This window comes from Pipistrellus hanaki, assembly GCF_964339955.1.
Source record: "Pipistrellus hanaki genome assembly, chromosome: X".
Taxonomy (NCBI): Eukaryota; Metazoa; Chordata; class Mammalia; order Chiroptera; family Vespertilionidae; genus Pipistrellus; species Pipistrellus hanaki.
Window position 1 is genome coordinate 10,978,009 of NC_140524.1, and position 23,630 is coordinate 11,001,638.

Here is a 23,630-nt window from a genome sequence, read left to right on the forward strand (position 1 = left end):
AGGCTCGATCCCCAGTGTGGGGCATGCAGGAGGCAGCCGATTCATGATTCTCTCTGATCATTGATGTTTCTATCTCTCTCGCTCTCTTCCTTCCTCTCTGAAATCAATAAAAATATGTTTTACAAAGTATAATTGAATGTTGTTTTTTTTTTTAGTATATTTATAAAGTTATCAATCAACACCACAATCTAGTTACAGAATGCTTTCATCACCCCAAAAGAAACCCCTGTACCATTTAGTGGTCACTCCACATTCCCTCAAACCATCCCAGCCTCTGGCCATCACTAATCTACTGTCTCTGTTTTGATATTGCACATAAATGGAATCATATGATATGTGGTCCTTTGGGTCTGGTCTCGTATGCTTTGCATAATGTTTTCATCCACAATGTAGCATGTGTCAGTACTTCATTTGTTTGTATAGCTGAATAATGTCCCATTGTATGAATAGGCCACGTTTTGTTTCCCTATGCATCCATTAATGGACATTTCGGTTGTGTCCACCTTTCGGCTATTGTGAATTATGCTGCTATGGTCATTTTTATTCAGGATTTTGTGTGGACATGCTTTTTTTGTTTTTGTTTTTTTTCCAGTTATGTTATTTGGTACAATTCACCAATGAAAACTTCTGGGCTTGGGTTTTCTTTGTGGGAAGATTTTCAATTCCTAATTCAATTTATTTGCTTATTATAAGTCTATTCAAATTGTCTACTTTAAAGTCCATTTTGGTCATTTGTGTCTTTCTAGGAATTTGTCCATTTCATCTGAACTGGCTAATTTGTTGGCATAAAATTGTTCAAAACTTTGCCTTATGACCCTTTAAATTTCTATAGGTCAGTAGTAATGTGCCCCTTTTCATTCTCAATCTTGATCATATTTTTTTCTTGATCAGGCTGGGTAAATTGAAGAACCAACTTTTTTATTTTTATTTTATTCATTTCTGTGCTAATCTGACCTCTGCTGGCTTTGGATTTTGTTTGCTTTTCTTTTTTTAATTTATTAAGGTGGATCACTAGGCTATTGATTTGAGATCTTTTTTCCCCCCCCTAGTATAGACATTTAAAGCTATAAATTTCCTTCTAAGTACTGCTTTAGCCATCGTTTCTCAGCCCTTTGGCTAAGATCAAGTGTAAGTACTGCTTTAACTACATCCCACAATTTCAATATATTGTGTTTTCATTTCATTCTGTTCAAAGTATCTTCTAATTTCCCTTGTAAATTTTTTCTTTGACCTGTGGATCATTTAGGAGTTTGATGTTCAATTTTCCAGATTTCTTTTAAAAATTTTTTTTGAATTTAATCCTTTTAGATGTATTGAGACTTGTTTTATGACCTAGATTAGTTCTATCCTGGAGAATGTGCCATGTGTATTTGAAAAGAGTATTTTGCATCTGTTGAGTGAAATGTTTCATAGATTCCAGTCACACCAAATTTGTTGTTAGTGTTGCTCAAGTTTTTTATATCCTTGCTGCTTTTCTTTCTAGTTTTAATAATTATTGAAAGTGGGGTATTGAAATTTCTAACTCTCATAGTTGGATGGTCTCTTTCTCTGTTACATTCTGCTTGTTTTTGTTTTATTTTGGGGCTGTGCTGTCAGATATGTATATGTTTATAATTGTAATATCTTTCTAATGAGTTGACCCTTTCATCATGATGAAATGTTTCTTTTTTCTCTAATAATAGCCTTTGTCTTAGAGTCTGTTTTATCTGGTATTAATATAGTCACTCCAGCTCTCTTATGGTTACTGTTTGCATGATCTTTTTCTGTCCTTTTACTTTCAATCTATTTGTGTCTTTGAATCTGAGATTAGTATCTTGTAAGACAATATATAGTTAGTTGAATCTTTCTTTTTAAAAAAAATATTTTTTATTGATTTTTTTTAGAGGAATAGGAAGGGGGAGAGAGAAAGAGAAAGAGGGGAGAGAAGAGAGAGAGAGAGAGAGAGAGAGAGAGAGAGAGAGAGAGAGAGAGAGAGAGAGAAGGAAACACACAGAGAGAAACATCAATATGACACATCAATCAGTTGTCTACTGTACATGCCCTTGACTGGGAATTGAACCCACACCCTTTGGGCCTCAGGCTGACGCTCTAACCACCAAGCTAAACCGGCCAGGGCCTCTGTTGACTTTTAACTATATGTATTTAATTGTAGTTGGATTATACAATAGTATGCATCTTAATCACAACCTACTTCGTATTAATATTGACTTAGTTTTGATAAAAGGTAGACTGCTCCAAGATAGCTTTATTCCTTCTTCCCTCTTTTGCGCCATTAATGTCATGTATATTATATCTATATCCGTTACAAACCCCAAAATACAGCGTTATACCTAATGCTTTATACAACCTTGTGTCTTTTAAAGAAGTTAAGGAAAGAAATGAAGAAAACACATTAGGAGAGGTTTTTATTGTATTTTAACCCACATATTAACTATTTTTGATGCTCTTCATTTCCTTATGAATTCAAGTTACTAACTGTTGTCAGTCTGAAGTACTTTTTGTAAAGTATACTAGTGCCCTAGCTGGTTGCGCAATGGTTAGAGCATTGGCCTGAAGGGTCTTGAGTTCCATGCTGGTCAAGGGCACATACCTCAGTTGACCTTGGTTGCTGCAGGCACGTACCTCTCCCTTCCACTCTCTCTAAAAATCAGTGGGAACCTTTTGCCTCATTGCTACCGAGTGAGCAAGATGGGTCACCAGCAACTCTACTGGAGCCACCCGAGGAAATTCGGCCAGGGCTCTCGCTCTTGCTGCGTCTGCTCCAACCGCCACGGCCTGATCCGGAAATACGGCCTCAACATGTGCCGCCAGTGTTTCCGCCAGTACGCAAAGGACATCGGGTTCATTAAGTTGGACTAAGGGAACTTCTGTGAATGGGTCATTGAAGACATCTATCTACCTTACGACAATGCTATCTCTTTGTATATAAAATAAAAAAAACAACACTTCAAAAAAAAATCAGTGGGAAAAATATCCTTGGATGAGGATTAACAACAACAACAACAACAACAACAACAAATATTTATATACTAGCAATGAATTCTCTTAGACATTGTTTATCTGGAAATGTCTTTTTTTTAACCTTCAGTTTTTAAAGGATAGTTTTAAGAATAGAATTTATGTCTACAACTAGCTCTTTGGTGTTTGCCTTACTTGGGATTCGTTGAGGCTCAATCTTTTTCCTCAGATTGGACAATCTATTTTCAAGGTATTTCTTCAAATATTTCTTCTACCCCCTCTTCTCTATTCTCCACTTCAAAAGCGCCCATTACACATTTTTTTTCGCTTGCCTGCTGTTGTACCACAGGTCTCTGAGCTCTACGAAACATGGGAAATATGACAGCAGTGAACTTCCTGGATCTGATGAATGTTTCTCATAAAATGCTGGATGTTTCTGCCTCCGAGAAGTCACTTCCACAGACAGTGCTCCTGGGTGTGGGTATTGCACAACACTTCAAATTGAGTTAGCCCCCTAGGCGGAGAAGCTGCTGGTCTCCATTGGTTGCCTTGCCCAGGATCTCCATGCCAACCAAGCTGAAAGGGATGCGAGTAGCCGTAGGCCAGAATGACACACATTCCCAAAGTTCAGCGTCTTGGTTTATGAAACACTTTTGGTTGTTTTCCAGCTCAGAAAGGTTGTTTTTGTCAATGCTCACTTGGCCACAGCTGAATATCCTGGCCTTCTATCTGCCTTTCTGGTCCTATCTTATAGATGGATCTCTTATGACCCGACTATAGCTGGATTTTCAACAATCCTGTCTAACTGGAGAATGTAGTCTATTTTGCTCGGTGATAGGTGAAACAATTTAAAAAAATCTTATGTTATACTTTCTACTTATTCCAATGTTTCTGTTTCTTCATTTTCCTCTTTAGACTACTTTTCAATTGAGATTTTTTCCCCCCCTCATTATTTGATATTTTTTCTCTAGTAGTTTGGAAGTAATACACAAAATTCTTTTAGGAGTTATTCTAGGAAGTTCCACATGCATATTTATCTCAACAGAGTTTAAAGTTACTCAATATTGATATGGACACCAGGAGATAAACAGGACCCAGGATTATCTTCTCACCATACACAACTGGAAAGCTTGCCAAAATATGTGAATCACTGTTTTTCTGTTTCTTCTTTGAAAATTTATCTTTATTGTTGAAAGTCTTACAGTTGCCCTTCCTTTTCCCCCCATTGACCCCCTCATCCCCATTCCTGTCCCCTGCCCCAGGCCTTCCTTTACTCCACTATTGTCTGTGTCCATGGGTTATGCATATAAGTTCTTTGGTTGATCTCTTCTCTCCCCCACCCTTCCCTCTGATATTCATCAGTCTGTTCCATGCTTCCATGTCTCTGAATCTATTTTGTTTGTCAGTTTATTTTGTTCGTTAGATTCCACATATGAGTGAGATCCTGTGATACTTGTTTTTCTCTGACTGGCTTCTTTCACTTAGCCGAATACTCTCTGGGTCCCTCCATGAGGTGAATCAACTGTTTTTATTTTATTTTTTTAACCCTCACCCTAGGATAGTTTTTTTTTTTCATTGAATTTTAGAGTGGAAGAGAGAGGGAAAGACAGAGGAAAATATTGTTCTGAGAGAAACACATCAATTGGTTGCCTCTTGCATGTGCCCCGACTGAGGTTTTGACCAGAATCAAACTCGATGCTCTACCCACTGAGAAAAACTGGCTAGGGCATGAATCAACAGCCAGTGAAGATCCTGTGATGTCTGAAAAAACGGAAACAAATATGTGAACTCTATTACCTAGACTTCAGGACTGAGGTAGAAGAAACATAAAAATATAACCCAGCAGGTGTGGCTCAGTGGTTGAGCATTGACCAATGAACCAGGAGGTCACGGTTTTTTTAAAAAAAAATTATTTATTGATTATGCTATCACATATTTGTCCTCATCCCCTCATTCCCATCCCACATCCCTCCCCACGCATGCCCCCACCCTCCTGTTGTCGGTGACAGAGGTCACGTTTGATTCCTTGTCAGGGCACATGCCCAGATTGTGGGGGCGTGCCCAGTGGGGACCGTGTAGTAGGCAACTGATCAATGATTCTCTATCATTGATATTTCTATTTGTCTCTTTCCTATCCTCTCTGAAATCAATAAAAATATATTTTAAAAAGTATATATAACACATAATGCTAAAAACCAGCCAATCAAAACAGACCCAGGCAAGTTCCTGTTTCTGGTCTGCTAACAAGTGAAGAGTTGAACACATTGAAAAATCAACAGCTCTTTTTATTTTATTTTACTTTAAAAAAATATATTTTATTTATTTATTTATTTATTTTGAGAGGAAGGGAGAGGGACAGAGAGTTGGAAACATCGATAGGAGAGAAACACCAATCAGCTGCCTCCTGCACACCTCCCACTGGGAATGTACTCACAACCAAGGTACATGCCCTTGCCTGGAATCGAACCCGGGACCCTTCAGTCCACAGGTCAACGCTCTACCCACTGAGCCAAACCAGCCAGGGCTCAACAACTCTTTTTAGATCCATCCGAGAATCAAGGTCCCAGGACAGACTGCTGCCCCCCAAACTAGACAGAGGCAAATGCAGAGAATCACAATTTACCAGCGCAAAAACCCACAACTGGAGACAGTGCCGGGGGCAGGCAAACCTGATGGAATGGGTGAATTGCTGGGGCTCATTGCGGACACATCCAAGAGTTAAAAACGCCGGGGGTATGCGTGGTCTTAGGGAGGCTTTCACGCTTTTTCGACTTTTACCTCCCGGAGCCCTAGCAGGTTCTCACTGGGAACACTGGAGAGACATATCCCCAGGGTACTGGCCGGGGGGTGGGGAGGGAGGTGGAAGAGCAGATATTTTGAAATACACCAGAGCACTCTTCTTCCTTTTAAATATTCACCCGAGGATATTTTTCCATTGATTTCTATCTAGAGAGAGTGGGAGGGAGGAGGGGGAGAGAGACATGGACAGGAGAGAGACACATTAGTTGGTTGCCTTCGGCAAGCGCCCCTCCTGGGCCTGGGGAACCTGCAACCGAGGTACACGGTGCAAGGCATGTGACCTTGACCAGGAATGGGACCCTCCACCTGACCCTTTGCTGATGCTCTAACCACTGAGAGAAACCAACCAGGGCTTCTTTTTTTATGTTTATTGTTAAAAAAAAATTAATATATATATATTATTGATTTCAGAGAAGAAGGGAGAGAGAGAAATATCAATGATGAGAGAGAATCATCCATCAGCTGCCTCCTTCATGCCCCACACTGAGGATTGAGACCACAACCTGGGCATGCGCTCTGACTGGGAATCAAACGACGACTTCCTTGTTCGTAGGTTGACGCTCAACCACTGATCCACCCCGGGCTTCTTTTTTTTTTAATTTTATTGATTTTTTTTTTTTTTTTTTTTTTACAGAGAGGAAGGGAGAGGGATAGAGAGTTAGAAACATCGATGAGAGAGAATCATTGATCAGTTGCCTCTTGCACACCCCCTACTAGGGATGTGCCCGCAACCAAGGTACATGCCCTTGACCGGAATTGAACCCGGGACCTTTCAGTCCGCAGGCTGATGCTCTATCCACTGAGCCAAACTGGTTTCGGTGGCTTCTTTTTTTTAAAGTATATTTTTTTATTGATTTTACAGAGAGAGGAAGGGAGAGGGAGAGGGAGAAACATTGATATGAGAGAGCAACATCCATCGGTTGCCTTCTGTACAAATTCCCACCAAGGACTGAACCCATAACCCAGGTATGCGCCCTGTCCAGGAATCAAACTGGCAAGCTTTCGATGCACCAGACCATACTCAACCAACTGAGCCACTCTTCTTCTTAACAAGGCCCACCCTCAAGAAGACAATCAGAGCCTGACCTATGAAGGTTTTATCAGAGTTTGACAGACCTAGGAGAAGGGACATACCCTTTTTGAAAATATATATTTTATTGATTTTTTACAGAGAGGAAGGGAGAGGGATAGAGAACTAGAAACATCGATGAGAGAAAAACATCGACCAGCTGCCTCCTGCACACCTCCTACTGCGGATGTGCCCGCAACCAAAGTACATGCCCTTGACTGGAATCGAACCTGGGATCTTTCAGTCCGCAGGCCGATGCTCTATCCACTGAGCCAAACGGTTAGGGCAGGAATACCCTTTTTTTTAAAAAAAATTTCTTTATTGATTAAGGTGTTACATATGTGTCCTTAGTCCCCCATTACCTCTCCATCCCCCCAACTCATGCCCTCACCCCCCTGGTTTCTGTGTCCATGGGTTAGGCTTATATGCATGCACACAAGTCCTTTGTTGATCTCTCCCCGTTACCCCCACCCTCCCCTGCCTTCCCTCTGAGGTTTGATGGTCTGATCCATGTTTCTCCTTCTCTGGGTCTACCAGCCCCCTCTGGCCATCCTGTCCCACCTTAGGCAGGGGAACTGAGAAGCACTGTGAAGTTCACGGTGCCGAGGCACACGCTGACCGGAGACAGAGACTTAATCATAAGACTGTGGAATGTAACCTCCTCTCCCCTCACACCGCCTTACCGACGGCATAGCGACCGCACGTCCTTTGAAGCAATCCATCACATCTGGCTTTCAACAAAGCAGTACGAGGCATACCTACGGCAAAACAAACAAACAAACAACAAACAACAGCGACAACAAAACAGTTTGAAGAGACAGAGCAAGCAGCAGAGGCAGGATCAGATATGGCAGGGTTACTGGAATTTATCAGATCAGCAATTTAAATCACTCTGATTATGCTAAGGGCTCTCTTGGAAAAAGCAGATAACATGTAAGAACATGGCCACAGTTGGCCACCAGGGAGGATACGAATGAAGGTTTCTAGCTGGGAAGCCAGATGCGCTAGAAAGCTTTGGGGATTTTATTTCTAAAAGGATGAAACTGGGGTGGGGGTGGGGGGGTGGTGACGGGCGGGGGGGGAGAGGGGTTACTAGAGAATACTTAGCTTGCTCTTCCACCGTATCTTTCATCGACTTGGGGCGATTCTCAGCCATTATCTTTCTTACTATTGCATAGTTCCTGTTCTCTTGAACTTTTTTTTTTCTTCTTCCAGGAATTCAAAGACATATTTGTGTGAGTGACTTCAATCTCTCTCTCTCTCTGCGGTGTGTTCTGGGTTATTTCTTTAAATCCGTCTTCTAGTTCACTGATCTCTCTGGCCAGCTGTTTAACCCATACCTTGAATTGCTCCTTTTTATGATGATCCTTTTAATTTCCAGAAGTTTGATTTGGTCATCTTTCAAGAGCACCCGGACATGTTGGAGTTTCTTGTTCTTTGGTTATTCTTTTGATACTTGATTTTGTTTCTTTACATATTTTGATCAGGCTTATTTTCTATTTGTGTCACGTCATTTCAAAATCTGCTGTTTTTACAGGACGGATATTTACATTTATAAGCTTCTCTCACGCACGGTGGCTTGCTTCTTTGTACATTGTGTGTGTGTGTGTGTGTGTGTGTGTGTGTGTGTGCATGTGTGTGTGTGTTTTTCCCATTATATATTTCAGAAATTTCCATTATATGTTCTAGAATTTCTTTGAGGTCTGTATTCAAAGGACAGAGGATTTGGGCTTGCTTATATGCCAGGCGCTGTTGGGCAATCCTCCCTCTGGACCACTTCATTTAGAACTTTTAAAAAATATATTTTTACACTTTTCTATTTTTATGGGACTGTCACAGTCTAAGTAAAATCTGTGTGCAAGCTAATCAGATGCAGCTTCGAGACAAATCTAGAAGCTGTCCCCCCAACCAGATTGCTCTCCCTCAGTCCCTGCGAGAGAGACATTCTCACGCATCCACTACGCTCTGCCTAGACCACGCGCAACTAAAATTGCAGCTTGTGGCTATAAATTCTCAGGTCATCATTTTCCCTTTTTTTTTTTTCCCCCACTTCCACCCAGATCCAAGGTCAAGATATGCAAGCATCCTTGCCTCTTTTGGTGGGGTATTTTTTTTCTAGGTCACCAATTGTATTAGTTTTCTGTTGCTGCTGTATCAAATGATTGCAAACTTAGTGGCTTAAGACAGCACAAATTTATTATCGGACTGTTATGGAAATCCAAAATAGATTTCACTGAGTTAAAATCGAGGCGTCGGCAGGGATGTATGGTTTTTAAAATCCTCACCCGAGGATATGGTTCTATTGATATATATTTTTTTTTTGAGAGAGAGAGAGAGAGAGAGAGAGAACACTTGCGTCCCCTACACACTTTGCCTGGGGATTGAACCTGCAACTTAAAAAAAAATATATATATATATATATTTTGGAGAGGAAGAAAGAGATAGAAACATCAATAATGAGAGGGAATCATTGATTGGCTGCCTCCTGCATGTTGGATCGAGCCCGAAACTCTGGCATGTGCCCTTGACAGGATTCGAACCGGGACCCAAACCTTTAGCCCTCAGGTCGATGCTCTATCTACTGAGCCAAACCGGCTAGGGCAGAGGAGGCTCGAGGGATGAAACCATTTTTGTTTTTTGCCCTTTTCAGCTTCTAGAGGCCACCCACATTCCTTGGCTTGTGGCACCTTCATCCATCTTTTTTTTTATTTTTATTATTACTTTTTTAAAAGACAGGCCTTGCGTATTTAAAAAATATATATATTTTATTGATTTTTTACAGTGAGGAAGAGAGAGGGATAGAGAGTTAGAAACATCGATGAGAGAGAATCATCGATCAGCTGCCTCTTGCACACCCCCTACTGGGGATGTGCCCGCAACCAAGGTACATGCCCTTGACCGGAATCGAACCCGGGACCTTTCAGTCCGCAGGCCGATGCTCTATCCACTGAGCCAAACTGGTTTCGGCACCTTCATCCATCTTTATTTTTTTTTTTTATTAAGGTATTATATGTGTACATATCGTTCCATTGCCCCCGCCCCCACGCCCATACATGCCCCTCCCAGAGTTTTTCGTCCATTTGTTATGCTTATATGCATGTATACAAGTCCTTCGGTTGATCTCTTATCTCCCCCAGATCTCCCTACCCTCCCTGCTGTAATTTGACAGTCTGTTTGTTGCGTTACTGTCTCTGTATCTATCATTTTGTTCATCAGTTTATAATGTTCTTTATTATCCATAAATGAGTGAGGTCATGTGGTGTTTCTCTTTCATTGACTGGCTTATTTCACTCAGCGTGATGTTCTCCAATTCCATCCAGGTTGCTGCAAATGATGAGAATTCCTTCTTCTTCATCCATCTTTAAAGCCAGCAGTGTAGCGTCTTCTCTCTGTCTGCTGCTGCCCATGGTTCCATCATCACATCTCCTTCTCTCACGTTCCTGCCTCCCCCTTGCCTTTATGAAGATGCAGGTGATGGCATTTAGGGCCCACTCGGATAGTCCAGGACAGTCTCCCTATCTCAAGATCCTTGACTTGCCTTGGCTGGTTTGGCTCAGTGGATAGAGCATCTGCCTGTAGACTGAAGGGGCCTGGGGTTCGATTCCTGTCAAGGGCGCATGCCTAGGTTGGGGGCTCGATCCCTAGTAGGGGCTGTGCAGGAGGCAGCCAATCAATGATTCTCTCTCATCACTGATGTTTCTCTCTGACTTTCCCTCCCCCTTCCTCTCTGGGAAAAAAAAAAAAAAAAAAAAAAAAAAAAAAAAGCCTTGACTTAATCACATCCATGGAGTCCCTTTTGCCATATAAGGGACTGTATTCGTAGGATCCTGGAACTACCGGTAGGATGTGGCCGTCTATAGGGTGCAGATTGCCCAGGGATAAGAGCGAGCCCCGAGCTCACTCCTCTTGACACAAATACCCTCAGAGTTGCTGACCTAGGAGGCTTTCTCTTATTTTCCTACCAGCTCAGCCCTCCACGCCACGTCTTTAGATTTCCTCCCACATTTTAGGGGTTATGGACCCGGACGATTTCCCTGGACATGTTGACCACATTGCTCCCTAAGTCGCCGCTGTGTTCTTCTACAGCACTGCCTCCCACCCGCCTTCCAGCCCCCTTCTGCTTCCCGCCATCTCTCCGGCTGGGGATTCTGACACGCAGCCGTGGTGTGCAGGCGTTCAGAGCTGAGGCTGGGAGGCCAGGGAGGAGCAAGACCCACAGATCACGTCAGGTGGCTCAGTGGTTGCCACATGCTCTCCTGGCTTCCAGCTTGGGCGTTCTTGCTGTTGTCCATTCTCCCCCGAGGATATCTTCCCACTGATTTTGATTTTGATTTTTTAAAATATATTTTATTGATTTTTTACAGAGAGGAAGGGAGAGGGATAGAGAGTTAGAAACACCGATCAGCTGCCTCCTGCACATCCCGCACTGGGGATGTGCCTGCAACCAAGGTACATGCCCTTCACAGGAATCGAACCCGGGACCTTTCAGTCCGCAGGCCGATGCTCTATCCACTGAGCCAAACCGTTTTGGCCCCACTGATTTTATTTATTTATTTATTTATTCTTTCATTTTTTTCATTAAGGTATTATATATATATATATATATATATATATATATATATATATATCCAATCCCCCGCCCCCAGCCCCACTGATTTTTAGAGAGGGGAAGAAGGGGGAGAGGCGGGGAGGGGGAGAGACATTAATGTGCGAGAGACAAAGGTTGGTTGCCTCCTGCATGCATCCCAACAGGGGGCCGGGGACAGAGTCTGCAACCCAGGTATGTGCCCTTGATCAGAATGGAACCCAGGACCCTTCAGCCCGCGGGCTGACTTTCTAGCTACTGAGCCAAACCGGCTCAGGCTGGGCCTTTTCGATCCAAATTCCACACTTTATCAGCCAGAGGGACAGATGCTGGGATATACAAGTCTGCTCTTGTCCGTCCCTCCCCTGCTCAGGCCCTTCCGTGGCTCCCATCCCCTCCCGCCAAGGCTCTGAGTCTTGGGGCATAGCTGCCCGCTCCGTGGTCACTTCTGGCCCCTGCTCCCCCGATCTCTGCCACTCTGGACGCCCGGTGTCATTTACTGCTCTATGGGGTCTGTTTAGTGTTCTCCCTCCCCTTCCCGGAAGTTGGCTCCGAGTGGCAGGCCTCTTTGGTTCACTGCTTCGTCCTGGTCATTAGCCGTGCGTGGCAGATAGGGGTTCAATGGGTCGTGAGTAAATGGGGGACCTGGCCAGAGGTGGGGCCGACAGGCAGGCGCCACATGGGAAAGGATGACCTGGGGGCGGGTGGCGCTTGAGCCCCTGAGCGGCGCAGTATAATATACCCCCCCTTCCCTAGGCCTCCCCCCACCCCACCGTCCCCAAACCCTCCAAGGTACCCAGGAAGCAGCCTCCCTCCGTTCAGAGTCTTACAGAAACCTTTTATTCAGGAACAATTCAAGAAAGCAACTGTGGGGTGGGTCCCAAAGGCTCGGGTGTGTGTTAAGTGCCGCCGCCCGCTGCCCACTGCCCACGAGGGGTGTGTCTGCAATGAATGGCCGTGTGTGTGTGTGTGTGTGTGTGTGTGTGTGTGTGTGTCCCGCTGCGTCAAAATCCAGGCCTTCTTCTTCCCCTCCCCTTCCTCCAGCTCTCGCTCTGAGACCCCATCTTCTCCGGTGGCAGTCTGACCACCCTCAGTCACAAAGAGCCCCAGTGATCCCGTCAAGACATCTGGGAGAGAGGGGGAAAAAAAGCATCTTTTCAAATGTCAAGTGGATAAACAGTCAGGGCGCCAGATGTGCGGCTGGGAACCCTCCCAATGGCTCTCGGGCCGCCGATCTCCCTGGCGGTGCTGCCCAGCGAGGAGCCACCCAGAGGCGGGCTTGTCCCCGTGGCCGTTGGGTGGCCGCGGCACCTCGGGGTCTGCATCCCTTGGGAAGCCCTGGGCAGAGGAGCCGGGAGGTGACTGCACTGGTGGTGGTGAGCCCCTTCCCAGAAGCAGCCCTTTGGGGACCGGGATGGAAATGCCGGCAGGTCCCTGCGGCAGATGAGGTGGCCGGAGCAGGCACATGCCCTCTCTGAGGGGGAAAACTACCGGGCGACTCAGGGCCCGGCTGAGCTGGCAGAGCGCAGGGCCCGGGCCTGGGGACAGGCCGCCACCGGGAATGGTCCCTCGGCATGGGGACCTCCCCCCCAAAGAAAAAAATAACAGTCGCAGAAGAGGCAGTTTCTGGAGCGAGGTCTCACCCCAAAGCGGCAAGGGCCAGGCCGGGGGTCCCAGCAGCCCAGAGGCACATTTAATAGGATTCCCGAGGATGTTTCAAGTGGGCAGGGCGGGTCTCTCCGGGTGGCCACCCTGAGGAGGCTCCCAGCACCTGCCTCTTCCCACAGCCCCCACATGAGGTATTGTGCTCCCCCCCCAGCCCCCTCCCCCCTCCCGCTCCTCCCCGCTGACAGCTAAGCCCCCTCCCCCCTCCCTCCCTCTTCTCCCCACTCCCGCAGCGCATGGGTGGTGGGGAGCACCCCTTTGGGGGACAGGACTGGATGGGGGCCTTATGTGGGGTCGAGCTCAAAGACCCCGTCGCTGGTGGGGGTGGTGAAGAAGGAGGGCGGGTCCGAGGTGGCGGACTCCTGCCCCCCGCTGCCCCGACCGCGGGCGCGACGCTCCTCCAGGCGCAGGCTGCGCTCGAAGTCTAGCAGCTGCCCCATGAAGTTGAAGTTGGGCGAGATGTTGGACTTCTTGCGCTTGACCAGGTCGTAGGCGTCGTTGAGGGAGAGGTGGAGCTTCTGCATGAGGTAGGCCACGGTGACGGTGACGGAGCGGCTGACGCCCGCCAGGCAGTGGACAAGCACCCCGCAGTTCTGGCCCAAGGCTTCGTCTAGGCAGGGCAGAGTTGGGGGGCAGAGTGAGGGGCAGGCCAGTGGTCTTCCAGGGGGGCCCTCGCAGCCCCCCGCCCCGTCCCACCCTCCAAGTCACGTAGCCCTGGCCCGGTCCGAGGGTTCCTGGCCCCAGCCGTTCCTGGGCTCTGGGGATGGCCACCGAGCGGGGGGTGGGAGGGGTGTCCTCCTGAGGGAGAGGGTCAAGTGATGGGAGAAGCCAGGAGCCAGGCCTGGCGGAGGAGGGAGAAAGGGGAGGGCAGGGAGGACTCACCAATGAACGCAATGGCCTCAGGAAAGAACTGGGACAAGTTCTGGCTCCAGTGGTCCGAGATGGGAATCTGCTTGTAGTGAAAGTCGCCATTCTTCTCAAAGAGGTTAGGGAGGTTGGGGGTGACATTGAGGATGTAGCGGATGCCCAGCTTGGCCAGGCTCTCCACGTTGGCCGAATCTCGGGCACAACCCAGGTAGAGGTTGGGCAGGATCTGGACCGGGAAGGATGGTATCAGCCCCGATGGGGGGGGCGTGGCACCCTCGGAATCCAGGCCGCAGCTCATGGAGTCTCGGTCGGGTTCAGACTCCCCGTCGGAGCAGTCAGAGCCCAGGCACAGGTTGCCCAGCCCCACCACTGGACTGGGCACCATGGCCATGCTGGCTCCGCCACGGCTGCTGAGGCTGCTTTCGCACAGTTGAGGGCACTCAGCCTGGAATCTGCTGAAGCCACCTGGTGGGGGGGGGAGAGAGGAGGTTTCTGCTGATCTGATCCCTGACCAGGGAACCAGCCCCAGACAGCCCGACCCGTGAGGGGACTTGCAGCCTGTTCTAGATTGGTGTCGCCGTGCGGTGCGCTATGGGCAGCCCAGCCACCCTCACCTCGTGCTGTTGGTTACTTGCTGGACAGGAAGTGCTCCCTGTGACTCCTGGGCCCAGGCACAGCCATCCAAAAAGGATGTCACACCTCCAGGGCCAGGCTGAGGCCAGCGCAAGGGCAGATGCGCTGCTAACTTTGGGGGGGGGGTGTGGGTGGTGGTGGGGTGGAGGGGGGACTACAACCATCAGTTACAGGTTCCCACGTGAGCTCTCTGCCTGGGTGTCTCCCTCTCTGGCTCGACCAGGAGTGCCCTGATGGCAGGGGCCAGGTCACCGCCACCTCTGTGCTCTCTCCAGGGGTGAAAGGAGACCCCAAGAAGAGGGGAGTCCGGGAGAGAGCGGGGCATTCCACCTGGATGGCCCCAAGTCCCAAGAAGGGCGCATTTCCTTGGTCTACAGAGAGCTTCTATGTCCCCGGGGTGGGGTGGGGCCTGGAGCTGCAGCAATGGGGGGGGAGGGGTTCTATATCCCTGTGCCTCCCGAATGGAGCAAGGGAACACGGCCCGGTGACCCTCTTCCACGGGGAGGTGGGGACAACTGGTTCTGTAAGTTCATAGAAGGCCTGTCCCTATCCTGGCTCTCTGGAGTGTGAGTGTGTGTGTGTGTGTGTGTGTGTGTGTGTGGCTCGGCATGGAGCCAGTGGGCTTGTATCAACCTGTCTCTCTTCCATCCAGCCCTGCCATGACTGGGGTGGGGGGAGAGAGGTCTCTGCTTTCTCAGGCCTCCTTCTGCCTTCCCTGCTCCTCTCTCTCTCCCCCCCCCCCCCCTTCCTGCCTTTGCAGAGCAGGGTTTGTCCTGTTTCGCTGCCCCCCACCCCTCCCTGGCTGAGCAGCTGCAGCAGGCAGCATTCCTAGCTCAGGAAGGCTGGGAGCCAGCCCAGATCAGCCACTTTCTACCCATTTTCCAGACTCAGAAACTGAGGCTCCCAAGGGGGGAAGGACTTGCCCATGATCACACTCAGGGGAGGATATCTCACCTCCACTTTAGACCAAAAAAAAGCGGGGCTCGCTCAAGATCAAATGAATTGTGACTCCCCTCTGAAGGTGGGATTCCGCCCCCTCCCCCCAGCCCCCCCGCCCTAGGCTGGCACCTACCCTGTAGATAGTATGCCAGGTAGCCTTCCTCCCGCAGCTTCTGGAGCAGAGTGCCCAGCACCGACTCGGGCTCCCACTCCTCGGCCTCGGCCTGGGCCTCGGCGGCATCCCCGCGGCGGTGGCGGCCCCCGCCCTGGTCGTACAGCAGCACGGGGGCGGGCGGCGGCGGCTGCAGCGGCGGCCCCGGCAGCAGCGCGCGCACGGACAGGCTGCCCCGGCGGAGGCGGCGCAGCAGCAGCGCGGGCAGGGCCACGCTCAGCGCCCCGCCGATGCGCGCCGACTCGTACATCTCGCGGCTGCGGCAGTCCAGGAGCAGCAGCTGCGGCTGCGGCGGCGACAGCTCCCGGCGCAGCCACAGGCACGAGCGGCCCAGGCCCTCCATGGGTTCGCGGCTGCCGGCACGTCGGGCCGCGGGCTCTGCGGAGAGAAGGGGAGACACGTGTGGTTGAGCCGGCGTCCCCCGCGCCCGCCCGGCCGCCTCAGGGGTCAGGATGTGAAGTCAACCCCGTGTCCCCAAGGCGGGCGGCCGGGACACCCGCGGGGACACCCCTGCGCCGCTCGATTCCCTCTCCTCGCGCCCCTCCCTCGGTGAGGACGCGCAGAAGGCACCGCGAGCCCCGAAAGCACGCCCGAGGGAGCCACCGGGGTCCCCGATCGCCGTTAGCCGCCCCGAGAAAGAAAGTGGGAGAGGTCCCCCCGAAGAGCCAAGCTGGGCATCCCGGAGCCGCTTGGAAAACCGCGGGTCCCTTCCCAGCCTCTCCTGGGGTGTTCCCGAGCCCCGCACGGCCGCCCTCCTTCACACCTTCCTTGTTTCGGAGTTTCTCGTTCGGCCTGCCCGAAATCACACCCCAAGTTCGCGCTTCAGACTTTGGGGGCGCGTGCGTGGGAGAGGGGCTCAGACCGAGGTTCCCCCCACGGCCAGGGAATAGCAGTGGGGTGGAGGCGATGGCCCTTCCGGAGCTGATCCAGCCCCGGCACTCCCCCCCCCCTCCCTCCGCAACCCGCCAGTCCGGGGAAAAGAAAAGGAGAGAGACCTGAGTCTGGATCCCCCCGCGGGTGGCCCTGTGCCGATGCCTCGGCTAGGGCCCCCGCGGGACTCGGAGCGCGATCCTCGGACAGGGTGTCCCCGGGCTGGACCTCTGGGAGAAGGTAGCGCGACCCGAGCAGCCGCGCACGTGGAAGCAAAGTCCTGAGCCGCAGGCGCGCTGGCTGCTCAGCAGAGGACCTGGCTTCCACCTTGGAAGCGGCTGCCTTTGGACAAGGAGTTACCGTTTAGAGGGGCGGGGCTAGGGGGGCGGGCTCAGGGGTCGAGCTAGCCAACGGGTGCCAGCGAGAGCAGTCGGGTGGGCCCCCTGCAAGTCGCGCGCTGAGCTGGGACTTCCACCCAAGCGGGACTGGGCCAGGGCAGAGGCCAAGGGCAGGTCAGGGGCCCAGCAGGGGGCCAGCCACAGCTCCCCTGGCCGGCGCCAGCCAGGCCCCCCGGAGGCAGGGGGAGGGGTGGGGACGAGAGCCCAGTGCCCCTGCCCCAGAGATTGCCTATTCGCTTGGCGACCCTGGACCGTCTGTGGATCCTGACTGGACTTCAGTGGCCCCATCTATATAGTGGGCTCACCACAGCTACCCCTTGGGCTACCGTGGGATGTCCCTGGAAATCATGGGAGGAAGAAACAGGGCCAGAGACCCATTGCTGCTGCTTCCTGGCCGAGAACCCTGCCGGAGGCTGGCGGGAGGGCCAGGCAGGCAGAGGGCAGCCTCTGGACGCCTTTATTCCTTCTCACAGGCCTGGCCAGGGGCACGTAGGAGCTCCGAGCTCCCAGCTCCAAACTGCAGCGCTCTGCTCTTATCATGTTACCATCCTGGGAGTCACCCTAGCCTCTCCCTCTGCCTCCTGCCTAGTCAAGAGTGAGTAATTTCTACTTAAGCCTCACATCTGTACACTCTCCTCTCTGCCTGGCTCTGGCCAAGGCTTTGAGCTCGCCAGCTCTTGACCGGGTCACTGTCACAGCTTGCAAAGCCCTCTCCCTGCCTCCAGGACTTTTTACCTCAGCCACCCTCTGCCTGCCCTGCGCCAGAACATTCGCTCAGCAAAGGCCTCTGGCCTCTCCATTCCTTCCATGCACACGGGATGACGACCTCTGCTTGCACGAAGCTCCCAGGCTGGGGGAACGGGTCCGTAGATAACAGGGTACCACACAAGATAATGCCACGTGTGCGAAGTACCGAGCCAATGAAATGAGGTGCGGAAAAGACTGGTTCTGTGTCCCTTCTCGGCTTAAAACCCGTCTAAAGCAAATGGCCGAGTGGAGGGGAAATGTACAGCAAAGATAAAGCTCATACAAATTGATCAAAAGGTTACGACTCTGAGAGATAAACGGGCAACGGGCCACCAGCATGAAGGAGGGAACCGAAATGGGTATAAGGGGCTTGGGGGAAGGAAGGCAAATGAATAAAACAAAACAAAACAAAACAAAACAAAAAAACCAAGGTAACAACAGAAAGCAAGGTAACACTTCCCACTTATTACATTAGTAAAATGTTCTCAAAATGAGAACACCCAGTGCTGGCAGGGGTGCTGTGAAACCGGCCTGCTGCTCTGTTGCTGCTGCTTCTGGAGGATTCTCTGTTGGCCCTTTCGGAAATGAATTTGGTAATATGCATCCAGAGCTAGAAAGAAATTCATTCATTTGGGAATTGACCCTAAGGAACTAAGTCAAAGAAGGCAGAGCTTGCCCGACTGCGTGGCTCAGTGGTTGAGCACCGACCTATGAACCAGGAGGTCAGGGTTCGATTCCCGGTCAGGACACATGCCTGGGTTGCAAGCTCGATCCCCAGTGTGGGGCGTGCGGGAGGCAGCTGATCCATGATTCTCTCATCATTGATGTTTCTCTCTCTCTCCCTCTCCCTTCCTCTCTGAAATCAATACAAATATATTTTAAAAAGGCAGAGATCTGTGCATAGGACGGGTGCCACAGGCCATGCGGAGTGGAGGGTTCAAGCCCCTGGAAGGCCAATGTTTTTGTGAACTTTAGGACAGCTACCGGATTCCTCTCAGAGCCCATATTCGCTGTATAAGACTACCTCCCACTTCAAAGAAAAGACTTACTTTGCCATCAAGATCTGCAGGTAATTTTTGTGCAATTTTGGTCTTTTGCCCCCGATTTTTGGTTGACTTTTTTTTTCGTTTCAAAAGTCGTCTTATACGCCGGAAAATACGGTAAGATGAGAAAACTCCAGAAGTAATGCTGGGGAGAGCCGGGCTGCCTCAAGTCACCCCTCTCCCGCTTCCTCCTTCCCTGGCCCAGTGGGTCGCCAGCGTGGGTCGAATCTCTGGCCATTGTCTCCCATATCCAAGGCTCCGGATTGAGTCCCACCACCAGCATCCGGGGGCCTCAGGCAGCTGGGTTGTGTCCCCCTTCCCTCAGCCCAGGCCTCCCTCCTCCGCATCCTGTCCACATTCTGCTCTTTCTTCACCCCTCACCCCAGTCTTTGTCCATCCACTGGGCCAGGTTGTGGTCTCCCTCCTCTGTGCTCCGGACCTCCGTTCTTTGAGGCTGCAATGCCCAAGTTTGCGGTGGCAGGGGGGGTCAGAGCAGGGCCCAGTTCCTCTGTGTACATCCTCTTATGCAGGAAATCTGCCTTCTAGGGTCTCCTGTCCCTCCATCCTCCCTCCCAGAGGCAGAGGTAGGCTGCCACCTGGTCAAGGGCCCCAAGCCTGGGGGGTCCCTCCAGGCCCGATGCCCCTGTGGGTGGAACCCCGGAGTGGCCAGGGGCTGAAGGCACCAAGGGGTTCTGCCATGTGCCAGCTTGGGGTGCCTGGCCTGGCTGTGTATTAGGCAGTGTGTGGCGGGGGGCATCTGACAGGGAGGAAGAGACACACATGCCCCCACCCACACTGTCAGGGAGGTAGGAACTCCTGAGATGCCCAACGTGCTTGTGCAGAGGGCCTTCTGGAGGAGGTGGCGGGAGCCTGGCTGGGGAGATGATGAGGAGGGAGGCAGCTTCTGCGATGGTGAAAGGAAAGGAAGCTGGGCTCCTAGCAACCCCCGCCCTGGGGTGGGTTGTGATGGGGCATTTGTCTCCCCTGCACCTCGCTCCTGATCCTGCTGGCAAGCCCTCCAACCAGGAAAGCGAGTGCTCTGTGCCCGGTGCCAGCAGCGCCCGCTGCGCCAGCAGCAGGACCGACTGGAACCTGTTGCCACCTCCGCACTGCAGGGCTGAGCGTCGCCAAGCCCCCTTCCCCCGACCCTCTCCTGGAGGCCCCCCCTGCCCTCCCCTGCAGCGCCTGCTCCCGCCCCCACTCAGGGTGCTCACCCTGCTCCCTCCGTGAGCTGGGCAGGGGAGAGGTGGGCTGCGTGCCTGGGCCTCTCAGTCCCCCCTCTGCGAGCTCTCTGCAGGGTGGGCGCTTTGCCCGCGGCCCCAGCCCCCCCCTACCCCCCCCTCCCGCGCGCCCCTGGCCTCCGCTCCGCCCCGCCCCGCCCGCCACTGCCCCTGGGAGGCCTCGGGCTGTTGCAGCCAGTAGGCCCCTCGTGCGCCTCGTGTGCCCTCTGGTCCCCAGAGCCTCCGGAATGCGACGCCCCGCCTCCCCTTTCATCCCCCCATTCCGAAATGCCCTGTTCCCGCCGGGCCCAGTGGCAGGATTTCGGCTGTGGCGGCGGCCCGGTCACATGGCCGGGGAACACAACTCCCAGCGCCAGCGTTCCTGCCAAATCCAGTGTCTTTTCCACCAAATACACTTTCCGGCGGGGATGGCTTTCTGCTTTTCCTGGTCGCTCACCTCGTGGGACTGGGAGTTCCTCCAGGGCAGGAGTGGGGTGTGCCCGGCCCCAGCTGGCCCCTGCCCCCCAGTGCGGGGCCTGGCACCAGCCTAGCGCGCAGGGAAGAAATGCTCATTAATAAAGGCGGCGTGAATGAATGAAACCAATTGTTGCACCAGGCGGGTGCTGCTCCTGCTTTTTCTCTCAGCGGGTTGCACACTGCTCCCCCCCCACCCAAACACACGTGCACACACATCACTCCCCCCCACCACACGCGCAAACACACATACACGCACTGCGTGCATTCTGTCCTCGCCGAGCCGACCTACTACGTGCACTGTGTCCCTATCAATGCCTGCCTCTCCTTTCCTCCTCCCCGACCCCACACCGGCGCCCGCAGATCTAAGCACGGTACCTGGTGCCCCAAGTGCCTTCTTTATCTTAGGGAAGAGGCCAAACCGGTCGCTGGGGAGACTCAAAGTCTGTTTAGGGAGTCACCTGGGGGCCCTGGGGATGGCAAGCCGCCTCCAGGCGAGTCAGAGGCGCTTGGCAGGGTTGTGACCAAATGCTGCAGCCTCTAGGGCCCGCGTGCCAGGTGTTGGGGGTGGTGGTGGGAGGGACTGGGGATGTGCTGGGGGCTGCTGAGGGCTATTTGCCACGGGGGGGGGGGGCGGGGGGTGCTGGAGGGCGGGAATCCAGCAGGTGTGACTACGTGTTGGGGTCTGAGTGTGTGCTGGGGGGTGGGCCTGGCTGAGGGAAGTGAGGAGTGGCAGCCCCTGGGGCGTGGGTTAGTGTTGGGGCTTCGCTCGGGGTAGGTGGATTGCAGTGTCTCTGGGCTGGGAATGTGGGTGGGGTGTCTGTAACGAGCATATGGGGAGTCGGAGATGGTGGGGGCACGGCGAGGGGAGCTGTGTTAGTGCAGAGAGCAGGGATGTGTTGAGAATATGTATGTGCCTGGGTGTGTACTGAGGCGTGGCAGGGTCTGGGGGGGGGGGTGCTGGCCCGAGTTGGGGGACAGTGCTGGGTGGGAGGTGAGGGGCTGCCGTTTGCACCGCGGGGACCCGGGTCCGCGTGCGCATAAGTGGCAGGGGGTGTGCGTGGCTGAGGACACGGGAGGCGCACAGGCGGGATGTGGGGGGTGTGCGGCGGCGGGACCAGGCGGGTCTCGCAGGGGCGCGCGCGCCGGCCCCGTGGGGTGTGCGTTGGCAAGACTTTGGGGGTGCAGGGTGGAGGAGCGCACGTCGGAGGGCGGCCCGGCCGGGTGGGGGTGGGGTGGGGTGGGTGGCCCGGCGCCGCGTGCTCCGCTCACCTCTGCTCACCTCCGTTCCGCTGGGCTTCCAGCGCCGGCTCCGCGCGTGGCGGCCGGGAAGTTTCCGAAGCCCGGGCGGCGGGAAGCGCCCCCGCCACTGCCGCCGAGCGCCACCAGAGCCTCGGGCGGCGGCCTCGCCTGGAGCGGAGGGGCCGCCGCCGCCGCTGCTGCGGAGGGAAACTCCAAATCCCGCCTCCGCCGCCGCCTCCTCCCCTCCCGTCGCCGTCTTCTCCGCCCCCTGCCCAGGAGGGGCACTGTCGCCGGCGGCGCGCAGGGAGGGAGCGGGGAGGGGCCGTGGCCTGCCCGGCGTCTCCCTCCACCTTCCCCACCCGCTTCCGCCTGCCTGCCTCCCACCTGCAAGCCTTTGCCTGCTCCTCCTGCAGAGGCCCCTGTCTGGGTGCCCACGGCAGCCCCCCGGCCCCCAGGAGCGTGGGGCGCAGGAGCGGGGTGGGGAGCCCTGACCCGTGCTGGGCCTGGGCTGGGGGAGGTTTGCACCAGAGAGTCTCTGCTGGCACCCCTGCTTCCCGCTGCAGAAGCGAAGGGGCACATGAGGACAGAGCCTGGCCTCCAGGGCCACCTCCTGCTGCCACAGGGGAAAGGGCTTGATGTCCAGCTGAGGGCACTGTGAGTGCCCCCACCCCCTGTGCCCTCCTGCACTGTCCTCCCTCTCATACCAGATTCTGGCAAATCACAGCATCTGAGCCCTGGTGCTTGGACAGGGACGGCCTCCCCATCAAGGGACTCAGTCTGTCCTTCCGTCAGTCTGGGAGTCAGAGGAGACTGTGCCCCTGTCATAGGGATGGAAACTGAGGCAGTGGTTTCCTGGGGGTGACGCAATTAACAACCCCCGAGTGGGCTCAGACTGGAGTTCCAGAACCGCAGCTGAGTGCGGACAGAAGGGCCGCTGGTTCCTGGACTGTTCACTCCTTGTGGGGGGGGGGGGGTCAGGGGAGCACATGGGGGCTCCCAAGCCAGTAGCCGGCGTTTGGTGAGCTGGGGCTCAGCCTGGACATGAGCCATGAGGGATGCTGAGGACCAGCGGGAGGCCTTGGGCTACCGAGGGCTGGCTTCCGGCTGGGGGTTCCCTTTGCAGCCCAAGGAGAGGCGTATGAGGCGAGGCCTGGCTGAGATGACGTCTAGAGAGAGATGGCAGAGCTGGGATGCCAGCCACTGCGCGGATGAGGGGCAGCCAAGGCAGGCCTGGCTGCCTGGCTGCCTGGCTTGTGTCTGCGGCAGCGCTGATTCCCCTGAGTCATTACCCCTGGACACGAGAGGACACAGCTTTGTCTGTGGTGCCTCAGTTTCCTCACCTGCACACTTGGGGAGAGGGGATCTCTTGATCTCCAAGGGCCCTCCTAGTTTCATGGCAGTTTGCATCCACGATGAGTGAGTCAGGCCAGGGTCCTGCTTAGTAGGTGCGTCTGCCAGATGGAGGCCCAGGCAGCCCCCTCCCCGCACCCCCCGCCCCCCACCAGGGCCAGGCTGTCTTTTCTCTTCTCCTTCCACATCAGGGCTCTGGGGTTCAGTGTGGAGCCAACCCCAATCGCCATCACGCCCGTGAGCAGACAAAGCTGTGTTTAGGTCCCCGCGCTGTGACAGCGCTGCTATTGTCCAGTCCGGGGGATTTTGCTGAGAAACTCTACATACACTAAAAGCGGAGCCATATAGCAATGGGGCCATTCTGTGGGCCCGAAAAGGAAAACGCACGGAGACCAAAAAAGATAGCATTGCCTCACACCCCTTTGGTGGTCCTCCCGGATGGCCGCTGTGCCCATGGCCCGGGCACTTGGTTGCCCCCCTGGCAAAAGCTTGGCGAGCTGACTCACAGCGGAGTTTCTGGAAAGATTGGATAACGGACTCCCCCCCCCCCCCCCCCGCCCCCACCACCTTGTGCTTTTAGTGAGTCAGGGCTGCCTGGC

General features: G+C 53.2%; 2 protein-coding genes and 1 long non-coding RNA gene across 4 annotated transcripts in view; 1 reads left to right on the plus strand and 2 right to left on the minus strand.

The window, feature by feature from the left end:
* The window catches only part of LOC311615761, a 156,592-nt gene that overhangs the window by 67,934 nt on the left and 65,028 nt on the right, over positions 1-23,630 (minus strand). The window lies entirely within an intron of this gene.
* Positions 2,664-2,958, plus strand: LOC311615753 (small ribosomal subunit protein uS14-like). The gene has a single exon (XM_084871194.1). The coding sequence runs from the start codon at positions 2,689-2,691 to the stop codon at positions 2,857-2,859; it is 171 nt and encodes a 56-aa protein (XP_084727320.1). The 5' UTR covers positions 2,664-2,688; the 3' UTR covers positions 2,860-2,958.
* DUSP9 (dual specificity phosphatase 9) lies at positions 13,317-21,843 on the minus strand. 2 transcript variants are annotated; one of them, XM_084871112.1, is made up of 4 exons: positions 21,722-21,843; positions 15,649-16,065; positions 13,959-14,408; positions 13,317-13,686 (listed from the first exon to the last, which is right to left on the minus strand). In XM_084871112.1, exons 2-4 carry the CDS (start codon positions 16,028-16,030, stop codon positions 13,361-13,363), a joined length of 1,158 nt encoding a protein of 385 aa, XP_084727238.1. In that variant the 5' UTR covers positions 16,031-16,065; positions 21,722-21,843; the 3' UTR covers positions 13,317-13,360. The 2 variants fall into 2 exon arrangements, with proteins under 2 accessions (XP_084727238.1, XP_084727239.1); XM_084871113.1 differs by having other exon boundaries at positions 21,712-21,801.

What these genes read in the sequence shown, in the direction of transcription:
- LOC311615753 (XM_084871194.1), top strand. Translation starts at nt 2,689, where the DNA reads ATGGGTCACCAGCAACTCTACTGGAGCCACCCGAGGAAATTCGGCCAG.
- DUSP9 (XM_084871112.1), bottom strand. Translation starts at nt 16,030, where the DNA reads ATGGAGGGCCTGGGCCGCTCGTGCCTGTGGCTGCGCCGGGAGCTGTCG. An exon ending in CCTGGCATACTATCTACAGG is followed by an intron (nt 14,409 to 15,648) that starts GTAGGTGCCAGC and finishes CCCCCCCACCAG; the next exon opens with GTGGCTTCAGCAGATTCCAG. An exon ending in TGAGGCCATTGCGTTCATTG is followed by an intron (nt 13,687 to 13,958) that starts GTGAGTCCTCCC and finishes TGCCCTGCCTAG; the next exon opens with ACGAAGCCTTGGGCCAGAAC.